This window comes from Rhipicephalus microplus, chromosome 2 (genome assembly GCF_043290135.1).
Source record: "Rhipicephalus microplus isolate Deutch F79 chromosome 2, USDA_Rmic, whole genome shotgun sequence".
Classification (NCBI taxonomy): Eukaryota; Metazoa; Arthropoda; class Arachnida; order Ixodida; family Ixodidae; genus Rhipicephalus; species Rhipicephalus microplus.
Window position 1 is genome coordinate 143,306,332 of NC_134701.1, and position 25,864 is coordinate 143,332,195.

The window sequence follows — 25,864 nt, forward strand, 5'->3', positions numbered from 1 at the left end:
CTATAAAAAATAAAGAAAGAGCGCAGGACCACGTGTGTTTACATAAACATTTTAAAAATGTTTATGTGAAACTTCGGAGAGGCTAAAAAGATTCATTGGAAGACTGCGATGGAAAAGAAGTTTGTTCCTAGTAACTGCCTCCTAGGAGACAAGACAAGACAAGAAACGGCAAAGCCGAAAAAAGCAGGGAGACGTTTCATGATAATTCAAGGAGAAGCGATTTGCTGTTCAAAGCGAGGTCGGGTTGCATTAGAACGCGTAGTCACATGACGACATTCACTAATGAACAACAATATGCATGCTGTGGGAAGCTAAGAAAACGATGGAACATGTTCCATTATAGTTGACGATATCTACGCAGCTATACGTGTGGGCAATAGCCTGCATGGTGCTGTGTGTTTAAAAGACAACCATAGAAATTTGAACGCGCCCGCTATAGAAGCAAATAAAAGGCAATTAGAATATTGGTGGTAGAAAAGTAGAGACAAATAAGAGAAATAGTGTGACAATGATTACAGTCTGTCCGAAGAGGCTAAGAGATGGACCATGAATTTATAGTTTTCTTTGTTATAATAAGATCAATTTGGTCGAAGTAGATAAGCCGATAGGTCAACACAAAAAGAAAGTGTTTTATTGAGAGCCAGTTGGCAACCGTATCACCGCCACGTTTCAAATAGAACAATCAAAGCATCTATTCATCCACTTTTAAATAATATCAATAGATGGCATCAGCGGCTTTCGTATAGTTGATTTAGTAGAGTTGACGGATAGAGTGACGAACAGGCAGACAGACAGACAGATGAACGGACGAGTGGACGGAATATTTTGTGTAGTTCACAGACGAACAGAGAGACGGACAGATGAACGGACGGACAGATAACAGGAAGATTTTGTGTAGTTCACGCATGAACGAGCGAACGGACAGACAGACAGACAGACAGACAGACAGACAGACAGATAGACAGACAGACCGACAGACAGACAGACAGACAGACAGACAGACAGACAGACAGACAGACAGACGAATGAACGCTTCGCCCTAGTCATAATCATCCTCTCCGTGTAAATGCAGTGAATTTTCTCATTTAGCGTTTCACAAAAAGATAGCGTTGAACCGAGTTTCAGATGTTTGTATGTAGTGTGAACAATGCGCAAGTTGTGTAGTGGTACAGTTTTTCTCCCTGTGAATGGTGGATTCCACAGCTTCAAAGAACCTAAACCGTCAAAAGTTTTAGTTTGAATGCATTTTATTGACTCGTTCACAACAAATGTGAAGTAGTCAAAGCGAAAAACAAGAAATCAGAAAGTGGCAGAAACTTCCTATCAATGCGGCGAAAGCGGGCAGTAAAAGGGGCTCTGATTAGCATCACTCGTGGACGAACGTTTACCACCCGTCGAAGGTATGCGCCTATCCATAGCAAGTACGGACACTATGCGGTGGTGGCCCTGGTGGAAACATCCGGTGGAGCTACATCAGTGCAGGTAGTGTCTCCTAGCCATTATTTCGCTTACAAGGTAGGTACTGGAGTGAGTCAGCGAGATATCTTTAAATCATGGTTATAAGCATCGTGCCTCGTATAGTCGAAGCAAGTATATTACCAGTCCTTCAAATATGAATAACATATCAGCGAGAGGTGGTAGATGGGCCGAAACGTGGCCTCTAATATAGCCTGGTGCTCCATTCAGGCATCGCGTGGGAGTAGATCTGAAGCATTCGTTAATGAGGCTTTTATTCTTTTCATGTGAGGCTAATGATAGACGAAGATGTAAAAAGGACGCTAATTTCTGTCTCCCGTCGCGGGGGCATGGCTCAGCGCCATTTATTTGTTTTGCAGGCTGTGCAAGAAGTCAAGTGTGACCTCGATCATTATTGAGTTGATACGTAATGAGACGCGTGTAATCGGTAAGCACATCACACGTCATTGAGGGGAAGTGAAAGCTATTGTTGACTATTGAGGAGACTTGTGCTTATGGTCGGCAATTACGCTGCTATGCGTTAGTGAGCACTTGTGAATCTATCTATCATGATTCAAAACAAGGTGCATGTGCGCTACATGCGTGGTGTATGAAGGTGGACTTAGCAACAATAAGCAATCACTTCCACTCCGATTTTGGGACCACTCTCTTGCTCTTTGTAGTCACCGCAGGTACCGATCTTTCGGCTGTCTCCATTGGGGTCGGGTTTTCATTGGTCTCTCAATCCTGGTACGTTGACTTTCTCGGCGATTGTGAGGGACCCACTTTATTCGGCGGACCACATTTCGTTTTCTGCTTTTGAGCATGTAGGCTGAAAAAAAACAAGTAGAAAGAGAGTGTGTGCCAGAGAAAATGCAAAGTTACCAAGTACGTCGAATGGCTGCGAGAATGATTGTGCCTAGGTGAATTTCTTCTGCAATGATCTGTAAGCAACATGCCAAGACAATTAAGATGTTTTCAAAACAGATTCAGTTTGCGTGTACAGTTTAAATTTTCACAAGAAATATCTTGTTTGCCTCCCTTTGAAAACAAGCTACAGCCACTAATACCAAGGCAATAAATGGGCTTTATACAAGTTTTTGAGGGCAGAATTTAAAGTTCATTCGCATTTTTTTGCAATTCGGGTAATCTAAAAAGTTTTTGTTTTTCTGCACGTGATCACGTTTAGCCGGATTTGAAAAGCACCTCTCTCCCACGGTCTTTGCTGTTTTTGGCAATTTGAGCCCACAACACCACTTTTGAACTCAAATACTTCTTGCGACATCGAATGATCTAGCCTAATAATGCATCCGGTTGACTTAACCAGCTCATCTGAAATAATTTGTCGTCAGGAAAAAAATTAGTGCCCCCATTATGTACCCTGCCTAAATGCGACCATGCAAAGTGTTAGACGAAAACATGTATGATTCGCATATATTTACCGCGTCTACAAAGACATGATAGTGCCCATTTCATGGCTAAGTGACTTTATGTAGTTTACGCTGAAGAGAACGCAACACTTCATGTTGGCAGTAAATAGTGGTAGCGTGTTCTTTGCTGATGTGTAAATTGTCATTTGTGCTGGCAAAGCAGCAAGTCTTTTTTTTTCCAGAAACACACTTAAGACGGTACACGATCGCCGAGTAGTGATATGGCATTTTTCACCTCCAATCAGAAGCTCGCTGATGAACACGATGATCGAAAAAGAGGCAAAGGTTAGGAAAAGAAAAAAGACCGATTGCACATCGGATAGAGAGAGTGCGCTGTAGTTCTCTTCGCTCTCTTGAAACAAGCACGACTGCCAGTCACCAAGCTGCTTTTCTATCCACGCTTTCAGCACACCGGTTTCGAAGAGCCAGCCAACCCTGCATAAAGCAGTTGAATGATTACGTACAACCACTGTGTAAAGAAAGCTGCAATGTAATTAAAACGTATCTTTGTGACTTTGCGAATATTGAAATCTCGTGAGTTGCTTTCATGCATAACCCGATCAGTGTTTGAGTGTAATGACAAGAAAGGAAAATTGTACTTGCTAGCGAGACATCTTACAGTCTTGTTAGTCGTGCCCCAGAATGGGAATAAAAAATAGAGCATAAACACTCACAAACTAGAAGCATACCATCAAATCGATGCTTGCACATGGTCGGGCGTGCTAATGCGCTGCACTACTCATGAATGCCTCCAGATGCACACTTTGCGTGGCTGGTTAGTCCTTACTCATGTAGAAGCCACAAGTGTGGGGCCATGTTAGCGCCAAGAAATAATCAGGAAAGGGGTCAAGGAGGGCTGAAATTTTAGCTGTTTGTTCGTCCTATACTGTATTTCAATATATAGAGACAGCCATCCACAGCATTCCAGGCACACATCGAGCGCATACCACGCTGGCAATAACCTGTGCTTTAACAAGTTGCTGTTCACCTGCGAGAGAGACAATACAGTATCACTGGTATATAAGGAACGCCATACTTTTATGTGGAATCCTCTAAGAGTTCCCGAGCCCTAGTATCTCTGCTTTTACTGAGGATGCGAGCTTTATTCAGGCCCAGCTCTCTTTCATGTCTATTGCAGTGAGTTGGCCAATGTGCCAGTTTTTTATCTATACCGAAAGCTCGTGTTCGCGCACTCACTAATTCGTGCATATTTTAATTGAGAAATTCTTGTGCATACTACGTGAGCATGACCTTTAAAATACAGACTACAAATAGGGTAAAGCTATGGTGCTTTCACAATTTTTATTGCGGCGACTTCTACAACAGCAATTTTTCTGTACACCTGTAGGGCCAACAAGTGTGACAACAATGCAGGACAATTTGTAAATATATCAACTGCAGTGAGCCACAAGCTGGCAACTAGTGTGTAAACACCAATTCCTTCTCGAATCAGGAAAAAGCCACTAAAGAATTGTTAATAATGAGATATATAATAGTAGTTAGTTGTGCTAAAGTATTAAAATGTCGATTTATCTGAAGCTATCGAATATTTTATACCAATAGAAAGGTGGGGAGGAGCATGGTCAGTAAACATAGGAAGAAATCGCACAGCACAAGAACGATGCAAGGGCCTATAAAAAGGCTTTGTTTATGGACATAAAAATCTGTATTAAAACATATATACTGTCTCTAAAAGCTCAAGAAAGAAAGTAAAAACTGCAATCATGCCCGCTCCTTTGCTAGGAGCAACAAAAGCATTCTCGTCTCAGCAATATACTCGTTAAGCAGTCCATTGTGTGGAACAGAATAATATATGTCCTGAACATTAGTTGATAACATCTACCATGTTTAAAGATTCGTTTCAAGAGAATGGGAGGCAAAAAAAGCATTTTAAGTCCAAAATTATTGATTCCTTACAACACAGTTTAGCTCTTTTATTAAACACTGACTTATGAAATTCTCCTATGTACCTTATTGAATCCCAGCCACCCTGAAAGGAACGTCCTGTTTATGCATCTTGGCCTTAACTAACGCAAAAAAGGCATTTATGCTAGCTGCAATGGACCATGCAAGTTTTGCATGTTGCGAATTTTTTCACACAGCCACTACCTTGATTTTCATTGCGTAGTATTGGTTTTCATCTTGCAGATCTTGTTGACGGCCCATCGTGCTGTGAAAGTGCACGAATCAGCAGTTTTGCCATTAGGCCACCGCTTTCATCCTGCTAAAGCTGAAACAAATTGTTGCATTTAAAAAATGATGCACCAGCTGTCACAGGGTAATTATAACGTAAAACCAAAGGCCTCTACTAGAGCTTCCATACTCACTTGTATGTAACGCTACCAAACTTCCACAACGACTTTTGCAGCAACGCAACGGTTCATTACCAGTGATTCCCGAGCCTGCAAGGAGAACTTATGGCCAAATGTCGAGAACGCACCTTATGTTTTCTGCAATGTGATCATTTTTCAGAACAACGAGGTCTTCAGAGCTGTATGAGCAGGCTTATTTGAGATTCAACGACTAAAAATGCTCAACGACTAAAAACGACTAAAAATGTGAGCTTGAAAATCCTCACATTTCAGAAAATCTACGCTTTGTAGTCAACTAAAGTTTCAAATTTAGCCATGACCTAGCAATGCCGGCTCATGAACTAGAATGAAATGACGAGCTGCTGAAAAGGCTGATGCTGAAGTTATGGTCTATTCCTTACAACAGGGCATGAAACTTCAAGCCAGAACCGGGCAACGAACTTTTGCTTACGTCACAAGGAGTGCACGGCAGCTGTTGTGTCAATCATGTGCAACGATTTCTTCTGCTTCCAGCGAATAAAAGTGGTAGCTTTGTGGAAATAGAAGCATGCTCGTAAAATTTCTGTGCGAGACAGGCAGTCGACAAGAACTTCGTCGAAATAAGAGTCATATAAGGTGGTGGCTTTGTATAAAGATTTTCACTCAAACATTGCACTGTTTATTGCAGCTAGTGAGAACAACGCCCTTTTGTATACATTACCTCCAAGACGCACTTGCTGGATGTTCCTTTAAGAACGATTGTTAGTGAACAAGATAAGTGACTGATTGTGATTAGTGGGTTTTTCATGAAGCGTCTTAGCTCCGTAGCCATAAAACAGCCGTTTCAGATTGAAAATTCCACTTCTGTCATTCCCTTGCACAAATTGAATTCTTTTATAGTGTACTTTTTCTCAATTTGTGTTACTGACCTATTTTACTTTGTTCTGTACAATAAATTGTTTTTCCGCGTGAAAACTTGCATGGACAACAGTTACCCCCTTCAATTATTCACTCCGGCTGCCAGCTAGCGCACAGCCCAAGACATTTGTTTTTTCTCGGGCACTTATCGGGCAGCCCAGAAGCTCCACCCACCCTCCGGAACGCCGCCACAAACGCGTTCATTTTTCCATCTCCGGCAGCGAGCGGGCTGCCCGCGGACTCACTCTCCTAACGGAACGATTTTGCGCTGGCAGGATGCTGGCAGCGAGCAGACTACGCGCTTTTGCGTATTTTTTAAGAATATCTTGGGAACCTTCAACGCAAAAATTTGGTCTCCGCCCTTAACAGTACCCTAAACGGCACCAAAGTGGCCAAACGATGTTTCAAACGTCCAACCCCATCCGCAGCGCCCACCAATATTGCTCAAGGTTCAGCGTACATACTTGTGCGATTGTTAAATAAAAACCAATTATTGTGCACATTTGAGGCAATATAACAACACGTAAGTATTCTGTATGTGTGTCTCTTAATAGAAAAGGCACACATTAGTAATTCTAAGCACCGCTATGTTTATCATGTTGCACTGACCATGCAACGCTTGCACGAAATGGCGAGTGTTTCAAACGTTTTGCTAAGAAGACACGGCAGTGGCACCTACCCGTTACCTTGCGTTCTACACCTTATCACCTCCAAGACGGGTGCACAGAGCACGCGCACTTCGTTTTCCAAGATAACTGCCCGATAGCACGCGTGTATCACGTGTGACGTGACTTGATGCGCTCGTTCACCTCCGCTGCACGCTCAAGGCACTCTAACGCAGTGCCTCCAGAATGCCATTCTCTGATTTTTTTGCGCAGAACTTCAAATAAGCGTTTTGTTCACTCATTCCAGACGTAAGGCGGCCGTCCTTTTACGAGATTTGCAGTCTAACTGCAAATAAGGGGCCAATCATTTTTTTTTCGTCACGTCATCAGCTCGTGAGCGTCGTCTCTGCAAAAGTTCAGCGCTCGGTTTGAGAACCTTTTTAGATTTGCTGTTTTTATGTTTGTTAGACGTGCATTTAAGTTTTAGCCTTACCTTGTTATGATGTCTCATAACGCCACAAAATATATATTTTTAAACGAGATACATATCAAAGTGTGCCTTGTCAGTAAAAACGGAGGCTTTGTGCTGCTCGATGGTAGCGCCAGGTATGTGAACAAAGGTAAGACATTTCATTGCCGCGCGAGTAATTTTCCTGTTGTCTAGGTTTAATTCTTGTCCTCTGACTGCGATCAGGCTTGCCTTGGTTATAGCTCTACTCCAAATCTGGTGGTTGGTGTATGTGAATGTGACAGCCGTCCACATCCCTGATATGGCGTCTCGAGTGCCCTCTTCCACCCCTTGGCGTTGATACAGCACACCAAATGCTCGCTTGTTTCGTGCGATGCCGTTGCTGTCCAGCCTTTGTACCTCTCTCAGGCTAATAGGCAAGAGCCCGACGCATTGCGACGTGACCACTCGGATCTCCTCAAGTCGAATTTGTCCAGAATTCTATGAATTGTAAGTTGAGTGGCGAGATAGCTAGCTTACTCCCATCAGCACAGCCTTCTCAGCTGACACTCTCATTCATCCGGTGCGAGCATTGAGGATAAAAAACACACCTTTCAATTTCTTCTGCAAGATCTACAGATGTGCTTTTGGATAGTTAAAACATTTTTCTGAACTCTAGGTCTACATACGCTGGCATAACCCGCTCGACGTATAACGAAACACGGTGCCGTTCCTGCCTCACTACCAGGGCCAACAACAGGCTGATAGTGTGATGCTCCCCTCCATACTGTTCTATCGCGCCGTGAGCATGCCATAACAAGAATCTCGTCCACTGAAGCTTCCGTGTATACAGGCCGATGATGTAGCAGATGACACAGCGAACACGGCTGCGCTTGCGCGACTACGATGATATGGCGGGGGCAGCGTGGGCTGCCCTATGCTCGCCCGAAAATTTTGCCGCTCGTCATGCTGACGCATAGCTGATGTCGTTTTTTGTCCAAAAGGAATACTCTGGCTGCCGTCAGGCTGGCAGAAAAGTGAAAATTGAAGAGGCTCAGTGGTGCTGTTGCCTCTTGAAAAGCCATGCCACTGGCATGGCTGTAGAGACTTTCAAGTCCCTTCTCAAATTCTACGTTAATGTTACCGCCCTCAGTTTCAATCAAGTTCTTATGACCAAAAAAGAAAGCATTTGCTCAAGCTTTGTATCGCTCCTGTTTTTTAGTAATTTGTTTTATTGTTTTATCGGTTGTACGTTTACCGGCTGTACATGTTAGTGAGGGACGTATATGCTTCAGATACACTGTAGAATTTTGCTATTTTAAAACATATATTCAGTGTTGCATATCAGCCCGATTCTAGCAATGTCTTTGTAGCATTTTTATGACTCGCAAAGCCAGTGCTGTTTTCAAAAGAGTTGCCAGCTTGTCACTCTCGGCAATTTCTGGTTTTGAACATTACCCTGAAAAGCTGCCAAACTGCTCGTTTTATTCGCCAAAGAATGCTTTCATCTTGCCATATATAAAAACTGTAAAGTGCCATTGCCAAATAATGATGAAGTTTGCTCTCACAAGGTGATGCTCTCACAATACGGGAAAGGAATTTAAAAACTAATTGGAGTGGATTTCCTGGCTGGTTTTCCTGACATGCTCGTCATCGCCGTGACTGAGTCGTTCGTCCAGAAGTTCAAGAAAGAACACCCCGGTACTAGGGTAGAGCGAGAGGTGAGAACAGTGAGACCTGAGCTCATGTACCGGGTTGCACACAAGTGGCAACATGGTACAGACATGTTGCAAACAGACACAACATGTTGCAAACAGACATTTTTCTCGGCCGCGGAAGCTGTCTCGGCTCTACGGACATGTAGTACTATCTCGTAGCCGCAACTTACGTGGTTGCGGCAAGAAATACGCAAAACGTGCACAAAATGTGCTACTGGTGTTTATGAATACATGCTATTCGCTGGCAAGCGCTATACCTGTAAGAAAGGAAGGTATAGGTTTGAGCATGTGGTAACTTGAGCTCTTGCTGAAATATAAAGGTGGACCATATTTGCTTAATCACTACAATTCGCGTATCTGTGAGCCGTGCCTGAACAATAATGAGATTGTCCGTAAAAGCAGCGACACCAAGACTCATGCATTGATTGAAGGATAGCATTAAAATACAAGGATTTCTTATGCATCAATGATACTTCATTGTTTGTCTTGCAGGCAAAGAGCAATTTATTAAATCGCAGATTGGTATTCGGATTGTATGTGCTCGATGTGTGCCTAGCTTGCTCCGAATCTCTGTGCCATTTATTTTATTGTAATGCGTGATGAATAAAGAGTTGAAAGTTTTTGTTTCCCATGATTCCTTCTCTCATTATTTTTTCATGAATAGTCAAGCTTTTGCAGTTTGTACACGTTCAATCGATGCACAGCCTAATACAAATACAGAAATGTAAAATATGTGGTGGAAATGGCCTGGAATGAATAGTAGCGGAAGAGCATGCGTGAGCTAGCTCTAAATCATCCTAAGTAAAAAAAAATATCAGATTTCTGAACTACTGTGTCTTATTTATAGCCTACAGGATCGATAAGTGTTGCCCTAATGTTGTGTCTGAGCAAAGGAAATCAGAGCATGGCCGGGACGGACCACTAAGATCTAGTCAGTCGTGGCCACCCAAAGCATCATCACCAAAGCACCAAATCAAAGCCCAGCATTGCTTTGAGCGACCATAGCGACACAGTCAGAATCGGCCACCAAAGACAATATGTGTGCTTCATCGACGACCCCTGCGGCACAGCCAATGTCGTCCGCCCGAACGTATTTTGGGAACTTTCTCTGCACTTTGGCAGCGTGGCCGAGTGTAATGTATATGTGGTGGAGCTCGGGCATGGGAGCGTGTGGGGCTTTGAGGAAAGAAGAGAAGAACGAAGCAGAACAAAACAGCCGGCCCGCAGCAAGGGTGCGGTCCCTTGTTTCTCTCTTATAATGTATACTTTTCTTTGACTAATAATAATTATGCCACAACATAGCACAGAGTTTCAACAATGTATGAAGCAGCGTTTTCTCCTCTGCCCTTTCGCCAGGTGCACGCCCATGGTAAATCTTCTTCTTCACTACAAAAGCCTCCATTACAGATGACCAGGTGTGAACATTTAGAAGACTGCTGAATAACTGGGCTCACAAGCATAACGAGAAAACAATTGGCAGATCCCACCGTAGAGTGAGAATTGATGATATGCAAAGCACGAATGAGGAAGGTTGATGAGTCTCTTTGAGATCAGCACAACGTGCCAAGTGTGGCCGTAAATCATGCCGCAAATGACTTCTATGCCACCATTATCATGGTTGCGCCTGGTATTTTTGTTCTTCGCCCAGTCACGTCACGTAACACCAAATTTTTTATATGTGAGATTAGCGAAACGGCTGCCAGCGCACTATGAGTGTAACATGTCATGTTTTACATGACACGCTTGTCATGATTTTCATATTTCTTCATGCCATTTACCTTCGTCGGCTATTTACGTCACTTATTACCAAATTCAGTATATGTGAAGCTAGCAAAACGGGCGTGCGCTATGAGCGTAGCATGTCGTCATGTTTTATATGCCATGCATATCTAGAATGTCATGTTTGAAGATGCCATTTACCTTCATCGTATATTCACGCGACGCAATTGCAAATTTAGTATATGTGAAGCTAGCAAAACGGCCGCGAGTGCATCATGAGCATGGTTTGTAATCATGTTTCAACATGACATGCATGCCATGGTTACCATGCTTGCAGAACTGAGATACCTTCGTCCTCCACTGACTTTGCATAATACCAAATTTGATGTATGTGAAGCCAGCGAAACGACCATGAGCATTTTACGAGAGTAGCATGTAGTCATGTTCTTACATGACACGCATGTCATGATAATCATGTTTGCACCTGTCATATACCTTTGTCATCCATTCACTTCACGTTGTACCTAAATTGATGTATGATAATCCAGCGAAATGACCGCGAGCGCATCATGAGCATAACACGTAGTAATATTCTTTCATGACACGCATGCTATGTATATCCTGTTTGCAGCAGTCACACACTTCCGATAACCACTGATGTCCCGTAACACAAACTTTGATATACATGAAGATAGCGAAACGACCATGAGTGCATGATGAGGGTGGCATGTAGTAATGTACTTACATGACACGCATGTCATGATTTATATGTGAGGACCTGTCACTTATGTTCACCATGCAGTCATGTCATACCAGTTTTGCCATATGGGATATGTGATCAAAGCCACTGCAGGAGAAAGGTGACCATGACATGTAAAGGAAGACCACGACATGTACATCTCGAGATTTACATGCCATGATTTTAATGTTATGACTTGTCAATTATGCTCGTCATACAGTCATGTTATGCCATACCAAATTCAGCGTAGGTCCTATTATCTTAACGATCAGGAGAGCTAGAAGTCGTAGGCGACTAGATAGATAGATAGATAGATAGATAGATAGATAGATAGATAGATAGATAGATAGATAGATACGGTCAAACTCGCCGAAGTAGGCTAAGAAATGCTTTGCATTTAAAATCTCGCACTATATAAATCATGCTACGAGCTCTACCGGATTACCTTTTGTCGATGAATTCGCGAAGTGTTGGATTATTGGATCTGTGCGAAGCCATGGTGAGTGGATGGGGGAAGGTGGACTCCTTGGCCAAATAGTACCTTCCAGCAGCAAGTGGCCGGCGGCAGGTACGCGAAGCGTGGTAGGTCAGTGTGGTGACGTCGCTGAGGATTACGGCTTTTCCTTCGAGAACCATGCGGAGATTTTCGTCGTCATAGAGCTTCGCTTCGTCTCGCAGGCCGTCGCGCCTAATAACCAAGTTCCACACACCACGGTATTCTTCCACGTCGGTGGCTCTCTGCGCAGAGCGTTCCCATTGTAAAAGGTATGCGCAATCCCATCAAGTGCTGTGATAATATTGCCTACTAGACAAGTACCCATCGCACGCTTCACAAAAACAGTAAAAAACAAAGATTGCTTGGTCGCTTGGGTTTTATAATGTGTTTAAAACCTTATCTACAGGTAAGTACTCAAATAAAAAATTGTGGGACTTATAAGCTTTGCTTTCAAGAGTTCAACGTGAAAGCGATACCCTGTCCCTAGTACATACTTTAAACACTGAGTGCATGAAATCGCTCCGAACTTGCTATGCACCCTCTAAGTGGCATCAAGGGAGTCGGTGCAGTAACGTGTGTGCCTTTTGTAGTGGCTGACTGGCATTAAAAATTGAAGTCACAATGCTAATTACATGTTCTGATGCGCGAAGGCATTGTACGCGTGTACCTTGCATTATATTGTAACATTTCATATTGTGTTGTGAAATATGTACACAGGAAGTGTGTTTGTAAAGCACGAGTTAGTTTCATTGCATCTGCAAGCAGAGGAAGCTATGTTCACCGTGGTCACAAGCAGATGCGTCGCTCTGTGGTAGAACATCCGCTTGCCATGAAAACGACCCGGCATCAATCCCCACTAAGAGCCAGAGAACCCGAATTTGATTGCAACTCTAACCCAAGATTATTTAGTCATTATTTTATTTGCATCACTCTAGCTTTTTCGGCCATGATGAAGAGGACTTTTCGCTCACAACCAATGACGCTTACACTGATGCCGACGCCGGAATTTTCACAAAACGAGTTCTTTAACGCTATCGCGTTAAAATGACAGAACGGAAATTTGTTGCGTGGAGGGCTAACAGTCACTAATAGAGGTGCAACACCTGCCCACTAACAACAAGAAAAGAAATCAAGCACCGTATTTACAAAGCACAAAACAAAACGAACGAAGAATTGCGGAAATCCTACAGCACAACCCAGACAAATAGACAGGCCGTTAAGGGGTGACCACAAGAGCATCCAAACGTAAGCGGCTAGATAGATAGATAGATAGATAGATAGATAGATAAATATATAGATAGATAGATAGATAGATAGATGCATAGATAGATAGATAGATAGATAGATAGATAGATAGATAGATAGATAGATAGATAGATAGATAGATAGATAGATAAATAGGTAGATATGATGATTTTGGGATGTTAAACCCCACAAATCAATCAAATCAATCAATTACGCTCAAAGCCGCCAAAATTCGCTAAAAAATGCTTCGCATTTAAAATACTAGGTTCCGTCGAGAATCGCACCCGGGCCTTCTTCGTGGTTAGCAGGCGTCATATCACAATGTCATGACATTGCTTTTTTTTCTTGCATGGCCTGTATTACAAATGGGCGTAAAGTACATACAAAGACAATACAATGTTCAACGGCGCCTCTGCCAGCGTACATTGAGCGTTGCACAGAAAGAAGCTTGACGTAACAAAGCATTCTAAAATCGAATCAGAGCAAAGAATTTCATGAGCTGTGGTGACTAGTGCAGCTGGAACTGCGGCTAGAACTATGGAGTTGATAAGTGTTTCAGCTCTAAAGCCATTTCTATGAAATGCATCTGTGATGGTATGATTAGTTAGGCATGGCTATATATCATGTGAGTGTTGCCTATAAACTCTGCATACCCATTATAAGGAGCCTGTAACCAGCCACCGAATCGCTTTTGAGTTGAATGATATTGTATGCTGTATTGTAGTAGTTGTACTTGAAATATAGTAACAGTAGTAGTAGTCATAGACATAGTAGTATAAACATTATTATATACAGATAGTTCCCGCAACATTACAGAGGGGGCAAATATTTGAAGCTACAACGCTGCTTCTGCTTCTTCACCAGGCCCATTACCATAGGCCAAATGATTTAGAACCTTATTTTTTTTAACCAAGCCGAAACGACAGTTCATTGAAAGCATGCATATCGAGCAATAGTGTTTAATAAGCGCATATTGACGCCATTTTACGTTGGATTCATTATATGCAGTGTTCATTTGTATCTAACTCATAGAGCTATCGCAAACGTTCATTCGTCATCAGTGATATTACTCAGAGGGATGTATATGCACCACAAGAAATCCTGTGGATGTGCCCGCCTTAGCAGTGGTGTATCGAACAGACATTTCTCTCAGATATAGGTGCCCAATAAGCCTTAAACTACATCTCAGAGGACATACTTGACACTTTGGTTATACTGAATTCAATGATGGAGGAATTAACAGTTCTGCATTTTTCCCGTCACCGCATTTCCTGTTCACAAAGCTTTGTAAATAACTGAATTATCCTTATTATTAGGTTCGAGGTCTATGATAGCACTATTAGGCATATAAAAAGGCAAAATTTTCGATTGCCCTCTAATCATAAGAAGCAACAAAATCATAAAACTTACTTTCAAAAACCAGCTAATATATCTGAAAGAATCGACACAACTTTACCATTATAAAATCGATAAAAAATTATGAATTTTTAACTCCACAGTGTGTAAAATACGTGCACTGATAGATTGATTGATCAATTGATTGATTGATTATTAGGTGAGGTTCAACGTCCGAAAACCACCATATGATCATGATTGATGCCGTAGTGGAGGGCTCCGAACATTTCGACCACCTGGGGTTCTTTAACGTGCACCCAAATCTGAGCACACGGGCCTACAACATTTCCTCCTAAATCGGAAATGCAGCCACCACAGCCGGGATTTGATGACGTGACCTGCGGGTCAGCAGCCAAGTACCTTAGCCACTAGATCACCGCGGCGGGGCCGTGTACATCTCCTGAAAATTTGGTTCAGGAACACGGGATGAGCAGTTGCTGTTTGGGGATGGTGTTTCATTATTCGGTGTTTCTTTTTTATGTTCTATGAAACTGAATCTTGGTGAGAATTTATGCAATTAGGGCCACAGCCTTACCTTCAGAAAATCTTCATAGGCACCCCCTTTCCACAGAATAGGCGTTATATCTTCCCGCTGAGACAAATCAGTAAAACTGTCTATACGCACAGGATCTGGAAGCAGCATCATAATGGCCTTTATGTGTCCTGTGAAGGCATTCATCAACACTAGAATTGTGAGCCACCATGCGCCAAGCACAAGTCGACCTGGTGAGCTGTCTGGTGTGTGCATCGGCGCTGCAACAGAAATAAATGGCCAAGTGTTATTGTGAAGGCACTTACACATGGCTCCTAACGTCATAAAACTTTAAAAAGTATCTGTGAGCATCGTTCGTAACCTTTATATAAGGTAATAATACAAAAAGAGTTCACGTACACAGTACTATCAATTTAAGTTTGTTAACCAACGTACAAACTAATATACAAAAGAACCAGACGCAGCATAGAAAGATAAACGTAAAATGTTATAAAACAAGTATTCAGTCATTAGCAATGAGGCAATCTACCTCAATAAGGTGTAACAATATCAATGTTCTTATGTCAAAGGTATCACTACGTCCGTAAATTTGAACACGTCTTCGATTTCTCGCTCCCGCCTTTTCGTTAAATCGGGCAAGCACGCTTCCTTCACTCAGTTTTGGCAAGTTGCCCCAATAGACGTCAAACATGGAGTTGCGCAGGCATGTAGCGCCACCTGTCGACGCAGTTTCAGGCAGTGCAAAGTGCGACTCCCTCGCACTACTTGCTGCCCACAAGATGCATCTATGGTGGGCTAAACAAAAATTGAGCGATATATTGTGTGAGTTATCGCGTTAAACACTCACAAAAAAGAGCAACGATTTTCTCTCGGCTAGTCGGACGCATCACCGAACCACCATGATGTGCTTGCTGGTCCACTCGCTAGAACGACGGCGAAAACAAGAGCAGACGAAACAGCTTCGCGATCAACGAAGAATTCAAATCTCAGTGAATGCTGTGGTTGCGCATTGAATTGCCACGGACGTAAAGGACTTCGGTTTTAATGATTTACGTAGCTGTCGCGAAGCAGGACTACGACAGCTCTGGATACGGGCCGTCGCGAAACTGTTTGGTAAGCGAATTACTCGCGTTCTGCGCAGTCGGTTGCATGAGAAAGTTCGATAATGTAGGCCTCCTGTTCTTTTTTTTTAGTAGTCTGGACGGAGAAACATGAAAACAATGATTATGAAGCTCGCCAGAGCCTTTGAATTTGGTGCCCGCCTTGTAACAGTACACTGGTAACGCGTGCGATAAATGTCGCGCACACCGCGACTACCGATAATATGAAGTGGCCGCCACCACACAACACCTTTTTGAAGGCTCTAAGTTCCGGCTTAATATAGCAGATGCGAAAACGTACGTCACATAGAAGTAAATAAACGTTGAAATGCTGGCCGTGGCCACAATCAGGTATTTCTTGTAGCTCGTCTCCGCGATTGCCGGGTCTATCTCAGAGGCCTTGATTTTGCCTTTCGTCGTACACCAAGAAAATGGACACGCGAGTATTCCTATCTGCAGCGTTTACACCTGGAAGGCAACTGTCAACAAAACATCCGATGACGCGTAGTAAAACAGTTAAATGCACAAGAAGCGAGGGGTGGGTGGAGAATGCAATTGAAATGGTGACAATCGCTGGAGCCATTCGCGCCAGATAAAGCAAGCTCCGTATCCTTCATCATAATATACATTGCTCATGAATGCACTTCATCGCTTCGAAAATATGTGTATGTCCCAATTCACGCATTCAGGCGTTACATGGCGCATGTCGAAGTGCTTGCGTCAAACTCGTTGTCATGCGATGCTCGTTCTCAATTAAATTACGAGTTGCAGCTCACCTAAATGACTGAAACATCGTTTGCATTGCACCCGCAGTTTGCTTTTTAATAAGCTCTCTACTTTTCTGAAGCGAGGTTGGATTGACATAAGCAGCTTTCGAGGTCCTTGATCTTTAGTAAACCATGCATGCCTCAACACCGACGAGAGAGAAGGGCATAGGCACGTTCGCTTGCGAACATCTCTCTCTGCGCTGCCCAAGTTATGGCACGTGCGGCGATAAGGGCACTGGTGGCAGCGTTTTTTACAGCGCTGCTTAAGCAGGGTCTGACATAAATACCTGCAATGCAGCGAAAGGTTCGAACGTTGTGGTGCACACAATGGCCGACGTGTTTGCGTTTTATGCGCTAATGGCGCAAAAGCCTTGACAGGATTCACCGTATTGAGTTCTTACTGCAAACGACAGGACCTTTCAAGCGAGGTAAACACAACCCAGACGGGTGAAGGTGAGAAGTTTATTTGTGTTTTGTACTGGTTTAGATGAGATTTTGTGTATAGTTTTTCGGGTTGGTCAGGTGGTCACAAGCCACTTTTTACCACGTTGGTGTTTCATGTTCTTGACATATTTTCCAGTGAATCTGCACTCCTGGGCTATAAAAACTATTGCAAATATCGTTGATCCGTGGATAGACTAATACGAAAGCTTTTTATGGCGCGTTTCACGAAAAACTCACTAACGTATTTCTGCCACACAAATATTGTCGACTTTTGACGGAAAGATTGATGTTCATCAGACTTTCCCAGCATCTCTGCTGGAGGTTGGAATTGACAATACCTGCCTGCGCAATAGAATGTAATGTCTTACAACGGAATACATATGATGCTAGTGTTTTCTTTTTTTTTCAGGAACTCTTATTGTAGCAGGATGCCTGTTAAACGAATGTTTAGGCGGCTGCTTTAGTGGCTTTATTCCCCATTATATCTTGATTGCTTGGAGTCTAGTCCAGGCAACGATAATAAGAATATATTTCCCGTTTAATTTTGAGTTTTGCAAGATTATAACCTCTAGCCTAGGGACCCAAGCAGCCCTCTAAACTTAACATGCGCCAAGGGAATCTCTAATGATACGTTCAGATCGGGGACCCCAAGCATCTAGGGCGACAGGTTCATCTTACGCTCGTGTTCTGCCAGATGCGCTGATAGTGACGCCTTTGACTTTCTTAGGCTCGCGGATAACTGCTGCCGTGTACCGCCTCCCCCGGCCTGCGCCAGGCCCTTCCACGTAGAAAGTTCCGTTAATATTGTGAGTGTGACGTTACAAGGCATCCACCCTAACCTAGCAATGACCACCATGGTCTTTCTTATCTATCTTTGCTCGATGCGATGGAACTCCTACGGCGCATTTTCACAGTTAGGATACTCCGACGCGCTCCTCAACGGGAAAACCACGTTGCAAGTTAATTCTGTCAAGCAAACACCGTACCGCTTTGTCTTTGGTAGACGCCTGTCTTATATTCATGTGGTGCGCTTTCCTTACTACCGGCAACGTTCTCACCCCTCCTAAGATGAGAAGTGTCGTGTTGAACGTTGTGACAGGGAAGTAAATTACCCTCTTCTACATATTTAGGATGGTTACATCGACTTTTTCTTTATGAAGATTCCGCCCAGAGATACGGGACTGTATATAAAATTTGGTGGATTTAAAGAGATGAGGTAGGCGCAGAGCGTCTTCGTTTCGTAGTCGCACTTCTTGCTAGAGACAAGTCAAACAGTTCGGCTCACTTGGTCCTACACCTTGTGGAAATTTAAGTTGTTTCAACACTTATTGGATTGTGTACGAAGAGTCCGAGAAATCAGGTTTTCTTGGTCTGGCGATTGGAGCCGCTAGCTGAAAAGAGGTGCAATTTGGCCGACAAAACCATGATCAAGGGATTATTAAATAGTAAATATCATTCAGGACACTCAAGTGTGTACCAAAGAGGGAAGGATTACAAGCGAACGAAAAGTAATTGCGACAGGGGTCTGAAACACTTTCAAGTTCCAGTCACAAAATAAGCGCCATCTAAGGCACTGGAACGGCGCCATTTTCTGAAAAATGGCACAATGACAGTGGGCTGCTTCATTATTCTGTACTTTTTATATACGACTGCTCAACTTGCATAAGAAATTTTGTGCTTGCAGAAGGATACTTGATGTGCTGTGTTGCGAAGGCGAATATAGTGTGAGACAAAAGGCCGAGATTCGGTTGCAGTTATTCACACAGATAAAATAGCGTAAGGGTTTGCTAGAACTCGAACATGTCTTAAAAATTAAAAACACGTCTTTTAATTTTATAATGAAGACATCTGCATCCAAAGAACAAATGTATCCTGGAGTTTTCGGTATAATATTCAAGCAAATTATGACATAACTCAATGTGTACAATCGGTTAATAAATGTAGATATTTCTTCGCACTTACGTTCCATAAACATCGCTGACGTGTACGCCCACCAGTTCTGCCGCACTAGTTTACACATCGGTTTGTTCGTCCGGTGGATGCAGCTTGTGGCGTCTGCCAAGACACTTGCCATTACGCAGACCAGCAGGCTACAGAAAAGTACCACCCATACCTAGGATATTAGAAAAATATTTGTGTTTAGCAAGTCTCACAGATAAAAAATACAGTTGAAAAAATTGGCAGATCACACGTACAGTGGGAATCGGTCGTATGCGAAGCATGAATGAGAAATATTGATATGCCACTTAAAAATCGACACAACGTTATTAGGTGTAAGTAAATCATGCCGCCCATAACTTCCGTGTCATTATTATAATGTTTGGGTGTGTCGTTTACCATCGTCATGTATTCACGTCAAGTGACTCCAAGATTTAGTATATGTGGAGCTAGCGAAACGGCCGCGATCGCACTTTGAGCGTGGTAGGTTGTCATGTTGTTACATGACAAGCGTGTCAGGATTATCGTGTTTGCACCAGTAATATATTTCGTCATCCATTGATGTCAATTAACACCAAATTCGGTATATGTGGAGCTAGCAAAACGGCAACGAGCGCATCATGAAGGGCCCAATAGACACCGATGTAGCGCTGACACGCGCGCATGCTGGGCACAGTAACGCTACGTTAGCAAAACGCGAGCACTCTATAATCTGACGCCAAGCGCGAACAGCGTCCGTCGGCGTGGACCGACGGCAACCGGTGCGTAATGCGACATGCTGCTTTTCGCGCCAATGCGTTACCCAGACAACACTTCGCCATTCTCCTTTCATGACAGAAGGAGGCCGGACGCGCTGAAACGCGCACGCGTCAAAGCAACGCAGCGCGGGGCGTGCCTGCCAGTATATGGCAGGGCCGGCGCCTGGTGTAACAACGCTGGCGTGACGTGACGAAATGAACACCGGCGAGCACGAGTACCTTTTTACGTCAAAATGTATGGGTGCCTTGAATGTAGCATAAGGTCATGTTGTCACATAACACGGATTTCATATTTATTATGTTTGCACCAGTCACATACCTTCGTCATCCGTTGGCGTCACGTAATACCAAATTTAGCCATGGTGAAGCTAGAGAAACGGCCGCTAACGCATAATCAGTGTTGCCTGTAGTCATGTTGTTACATGACACGCATGTCTGATTATCATGTTTGAATACGTCATTTACTTATGTCTTCTGTTCGCGTAATGTAATACCGAGTTTGGTACATGTGAAGCAAGCGAAACGGCCGCGAGCGCTTCATGAGCGTGGGATGTAGTCATGTTGTTACAAGATAGGTATATCATGATTTTCGTGTTAGGGTCTGTCGCTTGTGTTCGCCATGCAATCTTGCCTTACCATAACACTCTTGCAACATGCCATGGGAACGAAATCACCGCAGCCCCGCCGCGGTGGTCTAGTGACTAAGGTACTCGGCGGCTGACCCGCAAGTCGCGGGTTCGAATCCCGGCTGCGGCGGCTGCATTTCCGATGGAGGCAGAAATGTAGTAGGGCCGTGTGATCAGATTTGGGTGCACGTTAAAGAACCCCCGGTGGTCGAAATCTCCGGAGCCCTCCACTACGGCGGATGACACCTCACTGCAACAGACGGTGTCTCTCATAATTATATGGCGGTTTTGGGACGTTAAACCCCATATATCAATCAATCAAATCATCGCAAGAGCTTCAGGACCATGGAGTGTAAATAAAGACAATCATGACATACATGTATTAATTTTTATGTTGCGACAAGTCAAAGATTTTTTTCGTACAGTCATGATATGCCATATAAAGTTTGGTATCGATACCATTATCATAACGGCCAAGAGACCTAGAAGTCGTTGGCGGCTAAATAGATAGATAGATAGATAGATAGATAGATAGATAGATAGATAGATAGATAGATGCTAAAATGTCTGCAGCACGCGAAGAAATATTTTACATTTATTAAACATCCCTCAATAGACACCAGAAAAAGTCAAGCCCCAACGTTCTTCGTTGCGAGAGTTCCACCACAGGGACACACCAGGTTTCAAAAGTACTCTTCAAATCGATTCTAGGGATTCTGAAGTGATGGTTGCAGTGCTGGCTACATACTTTTTTAAACGTAACATACGTACTTCTATGATACAGCCATCACGTAGGGTTACCGTCTGTTGCAGTGAGGTGTCATCCGCTGAAGTTTTTTTAAGTAGCAGTGATTGCGATACAATCATCGCGAGTAGCTGCGCTGCATATGAGCTCACCACTTCTGGTGTTGCTATGATGCATGATGCTGTTGGGATGTTTGTGCAACTGTAAACAGGTTGTTGTATAAAAAATGTGTCTGTTGAACGTTGGTCAGTATCTGTATTTTTACAAATTGTTATGATCATCATCATTATCATCATATTTTATTTTCTTAAAGACCCCACAAGGGGGTATTACATAAGGGGTGGATGTACAGGATATAAAAAAACATTTGCCACATAAGGGGTTGGTATACAGGATATAAAACTTTTGCTACATTCAAAGTGTAAAATATTGCTACATAGGTGTGGGTATATACATTGCCATAAAGTTTCACTGACAGAGATGAGTTGTTACATTTTTAGCGAAAGTTGATAGGCAGGTGATTGTGACGACGTGGTTTGGGAGGTCGTTCCAGTCCTTCACAGCACGTGGAAAGAAGGATGCGGAGAAGGTAGCAGTCCTAGTGCGGTAACGGGAGACTTGGAGGGGGTGGCTGGTGCGGTGCGAAATGTACGTCGGAGGGATGACGTATGGAGGATGGTTGAGGGGCGAATGAAACAGCTTATGAAACAGGGAAAGAGTGGCTATGCGGCGTCGAAGGGCAAGTGGCTGCAATCCAGATTGGGCTTTTAAGGATCAAACACTGATGTCATAAGAATATGACGAATGTATGAATCGGACTGAGCGATTTTGAATTGATTCAAGGTCATTGATTAGGTAAATTTGAGGTGGATTCCATATAGCAGAGGCGTAGTCCAGTTTTGGCCTGATGAGGGATGTGTATGCGAGAAGTTTTACGTGTTGAGGTGCGCAACGCAGATGACGTTTCACGAATCCCAATATTTTGTTTGCAGATGAGATAATGTTTGTGACATGCGCATTATAAGTTAGATCGGCGGACAGTGTGACACCTAGATATTTGAAACACTGTACTATTTCTAGAGGGGCGTTAGTGATTTGGTATGGGAATAGAAAAGGATTTTTGTGGCGAGTGAATGAGACAACCTTACACTTGTTGGGGTTAAGTTTGAGAAGCGAATTGTCACACCATTCTTGAATGTTGTTCAGATCGTGTTGTAGGGTTAGTTGATCGGAAGCATTAGTTATTGTATGGTAGATCACGCAATCGTCGGCGAACATGCGGATTTTGCAAGACACAGTTAGTGGTAGGTCATTAAGGTAGATTAGAAATAGCAAGGGGCCAAGGACGCACCCTTGCGGTACTCCTGACGTTACTTTGAGAGGTTCAGAGGATTCATTATTTACGTGCACGAATTGAGAACGATTAGCTAAAAAAGATTTAATCCATCTTAACACGTTAGGGTCAAGATTTAGCCCGGATAACTTCTGTATTAGTTTGTTGTGTGGAACTGTATCAAATGCTTTGGCGGCTGGAGGAACGGGACAACCTCGTCCCGTTCCGTACGAAAAAATTACAACGCTGTCACCTTCCGTCGGCGTGCTTCGCCTAACATGAATTCTCACGGTACGTGGGATCTAAGATTTTTTCCCCTAAAATCAAGAAATGCACTTTATTTATTCCAAAAAGCACACTTTCTTGCCACCGACAATCTTGTTGAACTGCTCAAACAATGTTTCGCCAGTATGTTCTTGTCCCCTTAAAATATTCATGATTTTAAAACGAATCAAACTACGCCATAAAAGTATTTTGCTATGAAATTACATCATCCGTGTGCATGCGTCGGTGCCGTGGATCGTCACATGAGCGTGATGACGATTACTAGTTTTGAAGAGTGAGTGGTTCTTCCTGACAAAAGGCGCACTATTCAGGACTGTCAGCAGCCTTTTCTTTTTGTTAGCGTCTAATATAGGCCTTGTAGAGTCATCCAGATCATTTTATGCCATGTCATTTCAGACCACGTCTTGCTTAGAGAATATATCGGCACCCAGTATTTTCACTTTCTAAGGAATTATATGAAATTTACTGTGTAAGAGCGAATAGGGGACATGATACTATAGTGCTAAACTCAAAGATTGTTACTAAGAGGCGAAAGAAGTGAAAACGGTGGCTCCCTATACTTTGTATTTGAGCTTTTTTAGGTCACACTATGTCCTTGAGTATGTGCCAACTAGCCCGAGAAAAGCAAATCGCGGCACTTAAACACGATACCAAAACAAGTGCGCAAATCAAGCAGTTCGAATGAAACCATGCCGATTGTTTTAGCCACGGTTGTTGACGAAGTGCCAGATTAATGAAGGTTGCTCTACTTGACTGAAACAATTGGAGTATTTGACTCACTTTTTATTAGAGACTGCCTTTTTGAGTTCCTATTACATTCACAAATTTTCCCTTCATATATAACACTGCTTTAGAAATTGAACATACTAAAGCTCGCTTTATGTTCTCAAGACATTCACCCCAGTTCCCGCTGCTACAACTGAGAAAAAAACGTCATATTTAGGATTTTTCAGATTATTACTCACTTCCCATTCAAACACCATCAACGTCCCAAAAGCATTGACTTCCATTTCATCGGGGAATCCTGCCAATATAGTCAGGTACTCTGTGAGGACTTGAGGCGTAAAGTGGGCAAGCTGAATCCGGTGGTATGTAATGGCCATTGGACCCAGGGCCAGATCAGCTCTCTGCAGCAGGAAGGAACACAGAATCACAAAGCAGGTTAAGATAATTGTGATGTAAGTTTCTTGATTGCCAGACGAATGAGTGGTAATTTTATTGCGGTAGCAACTGCATGGACACTCTCGGCTGCATTTCACCCCCAGCGTGAGCGTAGGCTCACAATTCCTCACGCACCCTTAGCTCCCGGCGGGGAGGATCATACGTCTTGGCTCGCGTTGAGCTTGCACCCAAACAATTTCGTTGCAGTCACAGGGTGCACAAAGGTAACTGAAATTGTTGCACAGCCTCCATTTACAAAAAGTGCGCACTTTTCAGGCACAGCGAAGTAACATTTGAGACGCTTATTCCTGCTCATCCGTACCTTTGAGTACGTTCCATACTTCATTTGTGTGTGAGATACATGGGGCATGTTTTCATCTGCTCGCCATTCTGCGCGTTACCTTCCAATTTGTTGATATCGCGTTGGTTGCTTCGCAATCGCGCCAAAGCTGCGACTTTTGTTTTTTTGTACCACCTTTCATAACATACATTAAAGCATTAAACCCCACATAAGCATCCTTTGGGCATCATTAAAATAGTACGTAACGGCAGTACTCGTCTCACATTTGCTTGGAGCTCTCCGATGAGGCCAGTCCAGCTCCCATTAGGAAAAGCCATTCCTGTGCCCCCTTGTTCTGAACAGGTAACGTCATATCTGAGAAATGAAAACAGATAATCGTGAATATTTACATATGCTGCGATATATTTAGACAATATAGTTACGTTTACACTCTATATTAAATAGAAAAAAGGGCCAACTCATCATGTTTGCAAATAGAAATAGAATTGTTCTGTACAAAAGATATTTTGCGATATTGGAATGCCAGGTATAGATACGAGAAACAAGAAATTACTTTGTCACACTATTGACATCAGATGTTTTGCTGTCAATATTTCTGTTTAAAAAAGTGACTTCAGCTATTGCTTGAATACAACTAAAGATAATTTCACATTTGATTGTCCAAGTGGTCAATGCAGATTTTCTGATCACTAGAGTAAGGTTAGGCGTCAGCATCATACCTGGATGTTACGTGAAAGTATACAAGCTAATCTAATCTTAACAGCATGGCTGTTGAAGTTAGGATTAGGGCTCGCGTTCATGACATAGAAATCGTGAGCTACGCACCATAGAATGCGGACTTGTGTAAGGCAGCTCCTAGCCTGACGTTGCTATGTCTACAATAGCACACCAAAAAAAGGTAGGTTAGAGCGGGTAAAGTATGGCAAAGCCTCGCACATATTTTGTGCGCCACATAGAGCAAGTGTGTCCAAACGGCCACTGTGCTACCTCGCCCAATCACCATGGGGTCTTTATTCTTTGGACGGTGAAGGATGCGGAAAATTGTGCAATAGGTTACGTCACCGGCTCCTCTTGTCACGAGTTGCCGTTGCCCAAGCCTTTCTCAGCAGCCAATGGTGAAACCCCAGAAGAAGCTATAACAAGATGGTTGTACTGGGAACTTTTCAGGGCCAATGGTTCCCCTCGTCGAAACATTTTTGAACACGCCCGACGGCCCGATGGCTTAAAAAGAACTATTTTCAGCTAGAGCTGCTTGGAAACTGTGGGAGCCCCAGCGTTTGTTTTTGCCGCAAGGTGCGCTGGACAATGAGTGGAGCGCCTGGAAACTGTCTTCCGCTGCGTTCTCTACAATCAAGTGGCCTGCTCAGTGCCGCAGAGCCTAATAATGACTCAACACGGCACCGGATAACACTTAATCCGAACGTGGGAGACAACGTCATTGCACTGTGCTAGTT

The 25,864-nt window shown here is 43.2% G+C and overlaps 1 protein-coding gene across 2 annotated transcripts; it reads right to left on the minus strand.

Moving 5' to 3' along the window:
- Positions 1-1,235: 1,235 nt before the first annotated feature.
- Positions 1,236-24,069, minus strand: LOC142786382 (ionotropic receptor 93a-like). Of its 2 annotated transcripts, XM_075884053.1 has the most exons (6): positions 23,914-24,069; positions 19,226-19,376; positions 14,995-15,212; positions 11,769-12,061; positions 3,121-3,320; positions 1,236-2,287 (listed from the first exon to the last, which is right to left on the minus strand). In XM_075884053.1, exons 1-6 carry the CDS (start codon positions 24,049-24,051, stop codon positions 2,139-2,141), a joined length of 1,149 nt encoding a protein of 382 aa, XP_075740168.1. In that variant the 5' UTR covers positions 24,052-24,069; the 3' UTR covers positions 1,236-2,138. The 2 variants fall into 2 exon arrangements, with proteins under 2 accessions (XP_075740168.1, XP_075740162.1); XM_075884047.1 differs by lacking the exon at positions 1,236-2,287 and having other exon boundaries at positions 2,605-3,320.
- Positions 24,070-25,864: the final 1,795 nt, after the last annotated feature.